Source organism: Vidua macroura, chromosome 8 (assembly GCF_024509145.1).
Source record: "Vidua macroura isolate BioBank_ID:100142 chromosome 8, ASM2450914v1, whole genome shotgun sequence".
NCBI classification, from domain to species: Eukaryota; Metazoa; Chordata; class Aves; order Passeriformes; family Viduidae; genus Vidua; species Vidua macroura.
Window position 1 is genome coordinate 6,732,449 of NC_071578.1, and position 15,060 is coordinate 6,747,508.

A 15,060-nucleotide genomic window follows, 5' to 3' on the forward strand; every position below is an offset into this window, starting at 1 on the left:
GAAATGTGAGGTGGGTCTGAGAGGGGAGGTGACCAGGCCCTGAAGTGGGACAAAGTCATGCAGAATGGAAGCAGTGGGGTCATCTTGGTGGGTTTTTCCCTACCCTTGTGATGCTTGCTATTACTTTAGAAATTCAAGAACTATAAAGGAAGATTATGAGTAAAGTACCAGATCAGTCAGTACTTGAACAAGGCATATCTTGAGTTAGTTGTTTGTGGTATACTCATAAACCTAAATTGTGGCCAGAGAGTTTTAATAGCCTCATATTTTTCACGCACAAGACTTCTAAAAAAAGTATTTAAAACTGAGTATTTTTATGCAACATATTTCAAAATTGTTTTCTTTATGAAGGAGTTAATGAGGGAGAAACTTGGAACAAAATTAAAGTTACAAGTTGAATTGGATTTCAGGAAAATAGCTGGAGTGTTGAGTTGTGTTTATTCACAAAGAGAACAAAAGAAATTACTTTCTCATGGCTCTGTACGAGGCTGTTGCTCGTACAGAACCGAAGTGTCTGGAATCAGAGCATGGAGCTCCCTCCCAAAGTGTGTGCTAACAGTTAAAGGATGCTTAATTATTTATTTGAGTTTCTGAAACTCTTCAGTTCAGCTCCATGTGACTGTTTCCTGAACATATTGTGATCTCCGAATGTGACAAGCAGATGCCCCTGATGGTTGAGCAAGCAGTGCTTATGAAAGAGTTCTTTCTCATGAAATGGCAGAGCCATCCTGCAGGCTGTGCTGCTCCTCTCCTGCTATTTGTGAGTCTCCACACAAATAATTGCTGGGAGGCTGCATCAGTGACAGAGGATGGAAACCAAGGCACAAGGCACCGCTGGAAAATGAGAGCAATAAATAAAGACGGAAAGAAGGAATACCCTGTAAGAGGGTTTTTTTTTTTTTTTTCAAAAACTTTAGCACAGATGCTGTGATATGATTCTTTGTGCAGGGTTGTGGCCCTTGCTGTTGGGATTGCCTGTGTGTGTCAGCCATGTGATGGGGCTGCAGCTGTGCAGCCTCTCCCCCTCCTTCCCTCCCTCAGATCAGGCCTGTGTCCAACACCAGAGCACTATCACTTAAAAACCAAATTGGTATTTATAACTCAGCATTTTCTAATCAAAGAGAGAGAATTATGTGGTGAGATAGTTGGTGTTTTGCACACGTTATCTTGAACATGAACTGCTTTTCCTGTGAATCAAATGCTGCAGTGAGGGAAATAAAGCTCAAGGGCAAATGTTTAAAATACCTGCATCTTTATTCAAGAAAACTGGCTAAGAAAAGCCACTTTAAATTTTTTACAAAGTGAGAGGAGAATCAGTGTAACTAAAGTGAACTGTTCATTAGGGTGCACCAACAGTACTCTCATAAAAAGTTTAAGCTTTAGGGTCATAGCATAGTTTCATCTTTCTATGCTGTGGTGTTTCTGCAGTTCTTAAAGACCTTTAGGACCTTTAAGGTAAGATATTTACTGCAGTAGGACTCTAGTGATAAATCATGCTTGCAATCATAAAAATACTGTGTGATTTTTACCAGCTTCCCACTTCCTAAAAATTATCTGTGCTAGTAAATGTAACTCAGTCTATTCCTGTGAAGCAATTTTTGTTTGTATTGTCCAGTCTACTGCATTCAAACAGCTTTAGTAGCTACTGCTCATTCCTTTTGACCAATGAATACGTAGGAATGATAATATTTCTCTTTTTAAAGAGTGTTAAAGATTCTTTTACCTTTTTTATATTTTTATGTGTTCATGTTGTGTAATGTGAATTAAAAGAAGTTTCTTCTATGTTTTTCAGGTTCAAGCCATTTTTTCCATGTCAAGTATTGCCAGCTGATGAGTATGAAGATCGAGACCTCTGTATACAGGATTTTCTATTGACAGAAGGTCGACTGAAGGTCACATTAATTGAATGTACAAGGTATATTTTTGTGCACTTTTGCTCATTCTTGAGTAAGCAAGGACCTGGGTTTCCTCAGTTTGTAGTAATTATAGCGGTAGGTCAGTTCTGATCTGCAAAGTGGCAGCTTTGGTGTTATGATTGCACTCTAACCGCAAAATGTACTTTTCTTGAAGTAGAAATGAACAAATGAAAGTTGCAGTTACTTTCTTGAGGCACTTGGGGTTTGTGTGGGGGCAAGCCTTTGCCTTTCTGAATTTTGCTTGGTTACAAGCTAATCTGTGCCTCCTCTTACTTGCTTGGTTTGCTTTTCTGCCACACCAAATTATGGTTCTATTTCCAGGACAGTATAAATGTTGTAATTATATTACTGTGTTATGTAAGCAAAGAGAAATATTAGTTTCAGTCTTACTTAGATAAATCCAAATCACTTTTATAAGGCATTATTTATTGTCTTGGTCTTGAACAAATAATGGAAAGAAATAAAATCTATTTCCTTCATTCGTTGAAGAGAATATTATTCTCTTCAGAATATTATTCTCTTCAAAGCTGGAGAAAAGGTGTGTGGGCTCTTGGTTTATTGGGGGCTTTTTGTCAGGCCTCTTGGTTTATGTTAGATCTTACCCAAGTAGTGCTAAGGCTTTGATCTAGTCATGTGCAGTTCTACTCTTTATGAACTCAACTGCTTTGCAGAAAGACTCTTTTTTTAACCTGTTCTTTTCATTGCTTTTATTCCCATATCAACTCCTTGCACTTTTTTTCTGTAGCACTGTACAACATTTGAGCTGTATTTCCTGTACCAATGTAGTTTATCAGTGATCAGGATTTCCTGAAGGTATTCTCCTGCTTCTAAGGGTTCTGTGGTGGCAGTAGTGGTTATATTTTTTGTGATAGAATTCCTGCTTACCTGTCTCCCTGTCTTTGTGGTGTTTTCTCTGGATAATCCAAGGATACTAAATAACTGTCTGCATTCCTTGGCCACCAATAGCATTTCCCCTTTGATTGTACTGAGTAAGGGAACTCTGATCTCTCTTCATAGCAATTCTCCAATTTCAGCCCAGTGGTGCATTTGTTTTTATCATGAGGGCCAAAATGACCACCTTGCACTGTGTACAGCTGTTCTTGGTTAGGGAAGTAATCTTTTAATTGTTGTCTTTCCTGAATCTGAAATACTGTACAGCATCAACTCTTGAGTTTCTTTGCACTGAGAACTCAGATTGCTCAGACTGACATCATTCTGAACCCTCAGTATTTTCGGCTGTCACAGATGCTTATCAGATGGCTGGGAGAGGATGCAGTTGCTGATTTGTCAGGTCTGACATAATCCAAGTGTTTTATGCAGCTTGGAATTTTTCAACACTTGGAAATTGTCTCAACAGACACTTCTTAGCCAGGATGTCTGACTGTTGGACCCACAGTAATTCCTCAGATCTTCCAGTTGTCCCATTCTTTTTTTGAACTAAACAGCTACAACTGCTGTCTGTAGAGTCCCTCAGTGAATAAATACTCTTGTTTAATTTGCATCTGAACATATTGATAAGGTAGGAAGAGAAATAGAGAATTTTGGTAGTGAAAGAAGAAACATATACTATATACACAAAAGTAATGGTGATCAAATTTCCCTTTTTCACCAGCCCTCTGTGAGTGGTGTGAAGGTTGGCTGGGCCAATTCCCAGTGCAGGACTGTGTGCTGACATCCAGGGCTTTTGCACTTACATCTGCCATAGGCACCTGAGCATTTTTCATCTTCTAATTCTCATTCCAGAATGAAGGATCACTTTAATTTCTGAGTGGTTTTCAGTTTTGCTCAGTTCCCCAGAATATTTTTCTCACTACAGTAAATGATCTTTGACTTCTCTACAGAATTTGGAAGTAGAATTCTTCCATCTAGTCAGGTAATAGAGTTCTGCTGCTTCTCCCATTTATTTGGACATCAGTGGTGAAACCATAATGGTAAAATATTTAGCAAACTTTTTTTGTTATAAATGGCTTGTTTAGTTAAATTATACTCTTCACATGCCCAAATACTTGCACTTTTCACACTTATTTTCTAATTGCAGGCTTGACCATAGCAATTTTCTGCTGTTATGCTGTTGAAAGAAAAATTAAATTTGCTCATAAATTAATGAAAGGATGGGAACTTTGGTGTAAAGAAATAATAAGGAATATATCTGGCAAGTCTTTATCTGACCTGTACAAAAACCTCAAGTTTTCAAAAAGTACAATGCCCTCAAGGAACTTAATTGTTGTAAAAATGCTGTTATCTGTCATTATCTTAAAACTTTTAAGAAAAAGGGAAAAACAAAGCAACATTCTGTTAAATTTTGACTTTGTTTCTTTTTAATCAAGAAACACTGTGAAAAAAGTAACAAAGGTAAGAAAACTGATTTTATTAGGCAAGAATACACTTCCAAAACTGCGCCATAAAGTGGGCACTTTTCAATCTGTAGGGTATAGATATCTCTTTAATATATAGTCATATATAATAATGTCGTTCTTTATGTGCAGCACCTTTCTTTGTATATTAATGGAGTTACTGTTCAAACAAAAATTTTCTTAGTTTCTGAGAATGGAAATTGTGCTCCAAACTTCCAGCATGGATGTAAATGTGTAGTTTGGCTGTCCTGTAATGTGTTTGTTCACCTTACACCTGGTTAGGAGGTGCTGTTAACCTGCTGTAAGGTGAAATCTCAATATGGCTCTTTGTTTTGCTTGCGTCTTATGTTGCAGTTCTGGCTAAAAATTGTTCTATTCCTGTTTTGAGCTATCTCATGTGCTTGTTTTTCTATCCAGTACAGCAAAATAGTTCCTGTGCTGATATTTAGAGGGGCCATAAGTGCCCCTGAAAAATTCCCTAAGAGTGTGGCTAAGTGAGCAGAAGCAAACTTGAGAGGTGTTTGCCCTTAGGTTGTCTTAATTTTACCAGTTCTGATTATTGGTGAAATAATAGCTTCAATAGCTTTACTTAATTTTCAAAGGATGTTTACTACAAATCTCCACATCTGAAAGATGAGACTTGTTTTGATTATAAATACTTAACCTGGAAACATTAATTAACAATGTCAAGATAAACAGAGAAAATTGACATGTTTTTCTGACAGTATCATCTAAAGAGTGGTATAACACATCACAATCACAGATAAGATACTTGGGATGAAAGCTTAGAAACTGTTCTTGTCAAATGTGTGTAGAAAGTTTGGGGGGAAATTAAAATCTAATCTTACTATTTTGAATGAGTAAGGTTTGTTTGAAGTTTTTATTCCAAAATATTTATCTGCTTCCAGCCACTGTGAGATAAGCTGTGAACAACTTGATTGCTGTTCTATAGCCTAAAATTTATAGTCCGTTTTTTTTTTTTTTTCTTTTCTAGTACTAATACCTCTCTGAAAACCTTTGTAGCCTTCTGGAATAGGGTATCATGCATGAAGAACCACTCTTTGTTATAAATGTTAAAAAATCCATAGGTAACTGGATCCCAGTTAAGTGAAATACAAATATAAAGTCAGCAAATTGACTTTAATCTAGTCACTCTCCTAAACTGTTTAGGACTAAAGTGGAAGACTCTGGTAGCTATTGTTGCTCTTCTTAAAAAAAACAAAAGCCCTTTATGGGAAAATGCCAATTTAACACTTCATTTAAAAACAAACCAACCCCCACTCCAGCAAAAAAAAAAAAAAAAAAAAAAAAAAAAACAAAAAAAAAAAAAAAAAAAAAAAAACAAAAAAAAAAAAAAAAAAAACCACCAAAAAAACCCACAACACTGTAGCGAAAAAAGTCAACTAAAAAAAAGCCCTTAGCTAAAAATTCTGTTATATTTTATATTTTTGGCGTTCTTCCACTAGAGGGTGGCAGTGTCTTTCCTTTGGTGTAAGGCTGTGCCTGTGCAATCTGTTCTCTCTGGACTTCTATGTATACACATAGGTAATAATAGTGTATAGATGAAGAAGAGGGAGTTTAATGTGATATCTGGGATATATGTACTGGTATTACAGTTCTTACCATAGGCTTTTCTGTTTCAGGTTACTGGTGTTTGGATCCTATGAAAGAGAAGCAAATGTTCATTGCACAATGGAGCTGAGCAGTAATGTTTGGGAAGAAAAATCAAGAAGTTCTATTAAAACGGTAAAAAAAAAGGGTGTCATCTTTGCATATTGCACTTTGTCTTATGCACTTGATACATTGTCTAGAAAGTTGTGTCTTTAGGTAATCAAATGGATGACATAAAAGAAAAAACCAAACCAAAAACATAGCATACCAGTTATTTACTTTTCAGTCCACTGGCAAATGACCATGTATGGATAACATCACGTTCAGTTCTCACAACCGTGCTGAAACTGTACCTGGTTTGAATGTACTGCCAGCTGTCCAGCTGCATTAAAACAAATAGTGGAAAATGTGCATTTTATAGTCCTGTTATATTTGGGTGGGGCAGTGTTTAGAAAGCAGTGGGTAAGATTCACCTGTCTTTGCCTGGCCAGTATTGTAAGGTAGTGTTTTACTAATTATTGCACTTGATAACAGGAGTTTAGTAGCATACAGCCTGCAGATTGCCTGCCTGTTTTTTTGTGTGTGAGGGTGAGAATGACCTTTTTCTATTCCTTCAAAGAAGAGGTGTGATGTATGAAAGAGCTTTTCAGTTTTACATTAGAGGGATATTGTGTTAGTAATCAAATTGAATTGGGCTTGTGCTGAGCATTAAGTAGTGTGCTTATTGAAGAAAACCCCCCAAAGCTTTAAAAGGACTTCATCTTAACAGTTGGTTTCAAGTAAAGAAATCACTGGAACAAAAATTCCTGTCCTGAATTTTACCCTCTGCTGAGTACCACTAACTTAAGCCTTTGCCTTTGTTACATCTGACTGGAGTTCTGTTTGGAGACCAGCATCGTTTTCCACTGCAGCAGCAAGAATCCAGAATTTCAACATCTCATTCAGTTTTCCACCATTCAATTCCACTTTGCATTGGGTCTAAAATCCTTGTAAAAAATGCTGTGATACTTGTTTTCAGCTTATTGTATATTATATTTTGCCAAAAAGGGAGTACGGCTGAGCAACAGCTGTGTATGGAAACATGCACAAATTTGCAGGGTTAGTGCTCTGGCAGTGAAGGTGGCAATGCATTGATTTACCAGTGCACTCCTCAAGACAAATTAGCATGTGATTATTTATAGAGGTTGAGTAGCAGTGCTAGGACACATTCTTTTACACTCTAACAACAGAAGAGGAAAAACGCTCTGCAGACACGGTGGCACTGATGTGTTTGTGACAGCAGATGGCAGTAGGAGTAAAGGAGTGAGGGTGGAATGCCTTCTTTTAAAACTATGGAAAAGTACTCAAGGAGAGGCTCTCAAAAACTCATCTTCTGCGTCAGTATATAAAGTGAAATGGCAGGTTTTTAAACGAAATGGCAGTTTAAAAAAATATCCTAAGTTTTTGGAAATCTGGCCCTCAATGTATGGAGGGTTTTCTGTGCATCCGTGGTGCAGTCCTTCATATCCAAAAATTATGTGTGTTCAAACACTGCCAGAGCAGAGACTCCTTCCTTTGGGTTGCTGCACTTCAAGCTCAGCTGGCACTGGAGAATTCACTGTGCACAACCACCTTGAACTTGGGGCCCCTGGAATGGTGGTTTAAAGATGCTGCTTTTGAAATCTCAATATGGGACAATATGGAAACTGAAAATTAGCAACTTGCAGAACCACTTTTTGGTTCTCAATTTATATTCAACAGATGTAGCAAAATCATGGAAATCTCTTTTCCTTAGGAAGTCTGGTTAAATTTGCAAGCTAAGTTACAAAATATTAGGACATCTCACTGAGTGATAAGAGTACTTTCAAAGGTCCTCAACAGAATAGGAAGTGTTGCTTACACTTTTAGCATGGGAACTTTGTTATTTTCAGAAATATTAACTGTGGAAGTAGTTAAATAGTAAGTTATAATGAAAAAAATTGTTATTTTTACAAACAAAAAGTTTACTTCTATCCTTTGTTGTGATTATCCACCCTAATGCAATATTAACCATGAGGCAGCTAATGGCAATATTTAATACTTTTTTTATATTAAATCCTTATTGTGATGCTCACATGTGCAGTACTTACTCGAGATGGAGTTAGAATGAATAACAACTTCAGAAACTACAAAAGAGAAATAGCAGACAAAATTGAAGTGAAAAGTTACACATTCTGGTTTAACAGGGTCTAATTCATACAAACCTAACAAAGGCATGATAATACATCCCCTGATTCAGACTATGTTCTACAATGTTCCTGAGGAAAATTCTCATAACTTTTTATACTTTCTGACATTTTCATTCTTTGTATTGTGTTAGTGATAAAAGACTAGACAGGTTTAATACTTTGTAATGAATTTTGGCAAGACTTTAATCTGATCCCAGAATTTATAGAATATTAGTAGATGTCACAATTGATTTTGAAAAAAGATGCTGTGTTATTGAATATATCTGGAGCATTATTGAAGTGTCTGTTACAATATAAAGGTGTGTCAGGCTTATGTTTGTCAAATCTGAAACACAAGTAAGACTTTAGAGAGTGATTTTGCACGTTCCCATGTGAAACATGTAAACATCCTTAAATACCTTAAGTAGTAGTACATGCTGTTGGAATTAAGGTTAATCAGTGCATTGCTATGTAAAAGTGATGTATGGCTAGGATGCAGTAATTAGCATTAGCAGCACTGGATTGCCAGACAGGTGTTCTGTGGTTAAATAATGAGATACATGCTTGTAGATATGAAGTGGAGGCTGTGTCATAAATGTGGATGGGTGTGTCCACTGGACTGCCAGTCAGCAGAACCAGGTTGATTTCTACAGCCAAAAGAATTGTTCTATTTTCCCTTGGAGCACATCTGTTCAAAGTGAACCCTGGGCCCTCTTTACCCTTGGTGAGACTCTTTACCAGTGCCAGCACTTCCTGTGTAGAACTGTGAAAGAACAGAATGATTTTTCACCAAAAATAAAAAATTCTTTATTTATAAAAGGAAAATATAGTCTGCTTTCTGTAGAACTGGCAGAAGAATGGACATGGAAATGAACTTGAAGTATGACTAGTAGAGACCTGAGGTAGCTTTGTAAGTACCCTGTGCATTGACTGCGCTGTAGATGCTGGTGCTTTTCTCTGGATCCACATTTGTAGAGAAGAATGACTCAAAAGTGCAGTTGTATTGAAGTGAGAATCTTGTTTCTTATGAACTTCTCTGCAAATCTTTGTAGTGATGTTAATTTTATCTGCATACTGATTTTTTTGATAAAGATTAAGTAGTTTTCTAGAAATTGTAGAAACTATTGCAAAGAGATTGGTATCTTCTGATAATCTTATACATATGTAAACTGTAAATGGTTTGTGCTTTTTAATGTTTGTAAGAATCCAAAGTAATGGGGAGAGGTTCTCTACTGCACACCAAAAATACATCTGTTCCAACTTTTCTCTTAAAGTCTTTTTTATAGAAATTCAGGAGCACAAGAGAAGCATTACTGATAATGAAATAAATTACATAATCCAAGAAAAATTTGAGGGAACACCTTTAAACTCTAGTGTCAGCTGTGTTGTCTGAGGTGGTACTGTAAGAATAGCCACAGGTTCATATTTCTCCACAATTTCTTATTTCTACATGCAGTAAGTCTTGGGGCTTTTTTATTGTTGGTAGTTTTTTCATTATGATGTTTTGAAATCGCTTCTATAAATATTAACTTTAGCAATACTGAAACTGCATTTCATATTGTGCAAAGTAAAAATTTCCATCTAAAATGCCATGTCTGGTAGCCCGTAGGATTCACTCTTGCAGCAGTTGTTTCAGAAGCACACAAATATCTCCTGAAGTAATCTAATAATAGAAAGAATGAAAGAATTAAGATTAGCATCCCAGTGCTTTTTTATGAATACTGCTTGATGTGTTCTCCAGTTCATTCTGAACATTGTGATCAGTGCTGAAGTAACTCAAGGGGAGGACCTATAACACCATCTTTCAATCTTGCACTATTAAAAAAAGAGCAATATTTCTGAGCTTTTCTTAAAACTAAATTTCCTTTATCAGGGATTAAGGGAAACTTCAAGGTATTCCAGTACTATAACATATGAATCTAAAATGAAAAATAATGTAAATCAAATCCAGCACCTTCTAAAATGAGTTGCCTGAAGGTACTAAACTATAATGTCAAAATTTAAAGCAACTGTGAAATGTTAATTTGTGAATACATGGAGTTAAATGCCTCACAGTTGGCATTTCACTGTGCTTATTTAACAGCCTGCCATTTCAGCATTTAATCCTATCAAAAGAAAGAAGGAGGATTAAAGCAAGAAAAGCTTTTTGAAAATGTCACTTTTTATGAAAATTCATGATCTTGTAAAACTTGGTAATATTTGTAAATACAATGGGGAATACTTCTGAGATTTGTGCCTTACATAATATTCTGTAATCTGTCTTTCAAATAAACTTGAAGGCCATTGGGATTTTTCCAGTTTCATCCCAAACATTTAAGCTTTTTGACTTGGGGCTTCAGAAAGCTTTACTGTGATTTAATGAACAACCTTCTGTGAAAATGCACTGTAGTTCTTTATTACTTAGAAACTGTTGAATATGAACATTAAAAAAACCCACTAATAGTGGGGTTCATTTGAGTGTATATTCAGATAGTTCTTTAGAGCCCAATGCCATTATTCCAATCACAGCCTGACCTTTAACTTCTTACCTGCTTATCAGAAGCTGTCCTGTGCTGCATCCTGGCCATGAATACCATTGCTGGGGCAGGTAGAAAGTAGAGCTTGCTCCACTCTGGCATTTGGCAGCAGACAGTACTAAATGCAGCATGTGCATCCAAGTCTGGCGCTTCCCTTCCCTGCACCTTTTTCTCCCTTTGTCCAGATTTGACACTGTGATTTTCCCTGGAGTGCTACAGACATTGACTGCTTGAGACAAATCTGACTTGCTGAGTCTCAAATTTAAAATAGTAGATGAAAAGAAAATGGATAAAATAACTTGAGTGAGAAGAAGCTGTGCTGAGCAGTGCTTAGTGCTCTGTGTGTTCTTGCACTTCCCCATCCCCAGCTCTTACTCTGAGAGTTGCTAGCAAGGCTGATTCATGGTCCTTGGATTTAGGAGTTCTGTGACCAGATACTTGTATAGTGAAGTAAGTTTGATTTGATGTCACCTAATTCCAGTTGCAATCTCCATTAGATTTTGTAGCCAAGTTGTATTGCAGATGCCATTGGTGATACTGTCTATCCAGCTGAGGTTTTCCAAGCTGATATTTTGCGAGGTGTTGACCTCTGAAAACATGGGAGTGACCTCCTGATTCATCACAGAGTCATGAAAGAGGCTCCAGCCTTTTAGCTGGCTATGTTGGGCGAATTGTCCTTAGTAAGACTCTTCTGTGTGACTGTTCTAGGACAAAAGCTACATGAAACTTCAGGCTTACTAAGGGTTAGTTCTGTTCTCCTTTTTACAGAACTGATCTGAAAAGAAAACCATTTTTGCTGTGTTTTTACTCATGGATTACCAACCTGTAGTACAGATTCTATGAGTTACCTTTCAGTTGACTATGTTATGTTATCATCCTGATAGTACCCAGTTTGACTGTCAGTTGTAAGCTTTTCTTGTCATACTTTTTAATGTACTGGTTCATATTTAAAGATATGTAACTATTAAGTAAACAGTAAATTATGCCTTTTCTTTAGAAATGCTTGTAAAAGTGAAGACTGTTTCAGAGTGTCACCAGATGTGGTGCTGGTGACTTTTTTTTTTTTCCCCTGTTCTTGTCGCCTGTTCTGCAACAGGTCCAAATACTGAATGCAGTAAAGAGCTTTAAGTAGGTTTCACAGCAGCTGTCTTTCTCATTTGCAAAGAAATTGATTTACAGTGATAGCTGATCTTGCTAAATAAATAGATGGCTGATGCATGAAAGCTAACTTTGTTTGTATAAACAGTATGGCTTATTGTAAGAGAGATAACAGTGCTTTATTGACCAGAGTACACAAAGTGGTTCCTGGGTAATTCAGTATTTCTAGAATGACCTTTTCAATTTTTTTGTTACATCCTATTGCAAAGTTGCATGGCCAGATGAGCTGGCAGCTTGGAGGCTGCTTCACATGGCTGAAGTGGAAGGGGAGGCACTTACTTAAACACAGATATCTACAGCCACCTTTGGGAAAATAAGCTGGTTATATTCTCATTGGTTTGTAGCTTGTTTTCCTCTTCAGCCCTCCAGTTTACTTCTAAAATATATTTTCTCTGATAACCTTGTAATAGTTAGCCTTTTCCTAATGTAGCGGGGTTTATTTCAGGTTAAGGGGCTGGGATCTGTTCTTACTGAGGAGGTAGTAAGTGCATTGGAGCTAATTTACTCACGTGTATGGATTTTAGTGATGTTGCAATGTTCCCCTACCAAATCAAGATCTCATCAAGCTGGGCAGGTTGACAGCTGTTTTCCTTCCATTGGTGAACCGTTATGTCTCCCAAAATAATAAAGAAGAGAAGTCTGTGCTTGAATGTGTAATTACTGAACAGAAATATTTTCCGGAGGGAAAGCCTGGGAGTGGGTAAAAAGTTGTGGAAAAAAGGCCCGTCGCTGTGAGTAAAAGTCTTGTTAAGAAATAGCAAGGTATTGGCACTTGGTGCTCACAAACTCTCCTAAAAACAGTTATCTCCCAACATCTGTGTGAGATGTGTGCAGGTTTGACACATCAGAGCTGCACAGTTGTTCTTTTCTGACTGCAAGTTGCTCAATGGGATCTTGTCTGAGCGTTACTGCCACGAGCAGTTCATCATCTGGAAGTTCATCTTGCAGTTAAGGAAGAGAAAATTACATTGGAGTTTCTGCAGATTGTCAAAGGATAGGCAAGTGCTTGTAGGTGTCACAGAACAGCTGATGTTTAACTTCTGCCCTTCAGGAATCTGATATTGTCCTTGCTTCCGAGTATAAATATCTTGCCTGTTTATAGACTTGGAGTGCATTAATAACTACTCAGAAGACCATACAAGGACTCTCAGCTACTTAGTTCTGGTTCCTGTTTTTTTTGTTTAGTTAATGTTAATTGATGTCTAGTTATTTTAAATTTTATGTTTCAAGTGTCAAAATACAGGCATAAAATGTACTGATTGACTACAAAGAAAGCCTTTAATTTTGTGGGAGGGATTCCTTATTCTGAGTACAGTCTAATGTATTGTGACTATTTTTATGAAGTCAAATGCTTTAAGTAGTTCAGATTCTTGAACTCAAGTGTTGTTACATGTGTCACATCTTGCTTTCCTAGAATGTAATTATTAACTGAATGTTATCTCAAATCAACTGTTTATCTTTTTTCTTTCTTTCTCCCTCTTCAATCACAAGCTGAACTAAAAATTAGGTGCTTGTCTCAGTGTTACAAGTCTCTTCGAGGTCTGGTGGAGCTCAAGACACGGAGGCCATGCAGAGTGCATGAGAACAGTGTTATATTTATATTCAATGGTTACTGCATTAGCAGTGACTGTGGCTGTTCTATGTAGAATAGCAGGAGTGGAATCTCACTTTGTAGGCAAAAGTGAATATTAAGATAATTATCAGTGCAAGATAAGTGATTCTTATTGGTGACCAAGCATCTTAAAAATGCTTTCCATAATTAAAAAAAAAAATTAGAAGCAAAAATTTCCTCAAACAAGTGCAGTGCATGTTCTCCCAGAGCTCTGTAATGATGGCAGAGAGCAATAAGAGAATAATGTGAGTGGGCAGTACAGCAATTGTCCTGGAAAAGCCTTGGGGATCAAACCTGGAATTGCCAATTCCTGTCATACAAATGAAATGACTAAAAGGTCACCTGGTGTATCAAGGTTAGAAGGAGCAGAGTGATGCTCTGCAAAGGCCACCTGCAGATCAGAAGTGATCAGGAGTAAATAATCGTTAGAAAATGGAGCATTTCCCTTCATACAGTCTGGTGAAAGGCTGTCTCTGTCAGAGTTTGGGTGAGATAAATAGAATTTATGAACTATGAGTGTCTTCACAGATACTTTAGCCAAAAGTCAGTATATTAAGATCTATACTTCTGTCATCTCTTTCCATTTTTAGATGCTTAGTTTGGAACAAATATCATGCCTGTGCACCCTCACATCCATTTGATATTAATCAAAACTTTAGATTTTTCCCTGGCTGAAGGAAAGAAGAACCTAATTCCTTAGAAACCTGAGACAGATATGCAGAAATATTTTTCATGTGTTTTGTTTGTTGGGGTTTTCTTTAATTATAAAAGTCTTCTGAAAGCATATATATTATAAATATGCATATGCACTTTTCCCGTATAAGTTGTGCATATAAGTACATGCACTTTATATATATATCTATCTATATGTATGTAATGAAAAACATCAGTTGCTCTACTTCAATTGAATATATATGGAAGTCTGATGGATAAGAAGTTGACCATGCATTTAAAAAAAAATGTAGATTCTTGCAAATACAATATGTGACCCTTGAGAAATTGGAATTGACTCGCCTGAAGTTCATCAGCAGAGTCAAGAAATAACAAAGTTTAGAGAGCAATTGCAGAAATCTGTTTCTAGGTTCCACAGTAGTTAAATCACACATCTGTGGGAATAGATCAGGAATAGTCTATGCAGCAGCTTGTAAACTAAAAACAATCACTTTACTGAACATGAGCTACATGTGAAGGGAGCATAGGATTATAGTGTTCAGAACTTCTAATGCAAACAAACATGTGGCTCATCTCCACTGTAAATCTCCCTCTTTCAAACCAGTGATTTCCACTGGTTTAAATCAGATGCACATTTACAGTAGGATTTCATTGGACTAGTTAAGTGTAAAACAAGTAACTTGCTTAAGTCACAAACTGCTGTTCAGTCACATGGTATTTCTGTGAAATGTGGAGCCCGATTCTGTTTGAGCAGTGCAGTCTGCTCTTGGGGACTGTGAAACACACCAATATGTCAATTAGTCTATTTCTGGATTCAAGACCTGTGTATAGACTGTAGATCAAGTTCTCTCTCTATGGACATGTACATATAAATAAATGAAAGAAAGTTGAGGGAACAGGTGTGCATTTTGCAAGCAAAGTGGACAGTGGGTGCTTAGGCTGCCCCGTTAGAGCCGGTATGGCCTCGGGACTGAGGGCAGTCCGAGGCCTTGCTGGGCTCTGCTTCTGGAGCACTCACATCAGGATTAGCATTAG

The 15,060-nt window shown here is 37.0% G+C and overlaps 1 protein-coding gene across 1 annotated transcript in view; it reads left to right on the plus strand.

The window, feature by feature from the left end:
• The window catches only part of PDZD8 (PDZ domain containing 8), a 52,627-nt gene that overhangs the window by 15,517 nt on the left and 22,050 nt on the right, over positions 1–15,060 (plus strand). Inside the window, exons 2-3 of the mRNA XM_053984002.1 lie at positions 1,793–1,915; positions 5,914–6,016. Of these exons, the coding sequence (XP_053839977.1) occupies positions 1,793–1,915; positions 5,914–6,016 (226 nt within the window). The remainder of the gene's footprint in view (positions 1–1,792; positions 1,916–5,913; positions 6,017–15,060) is intronic.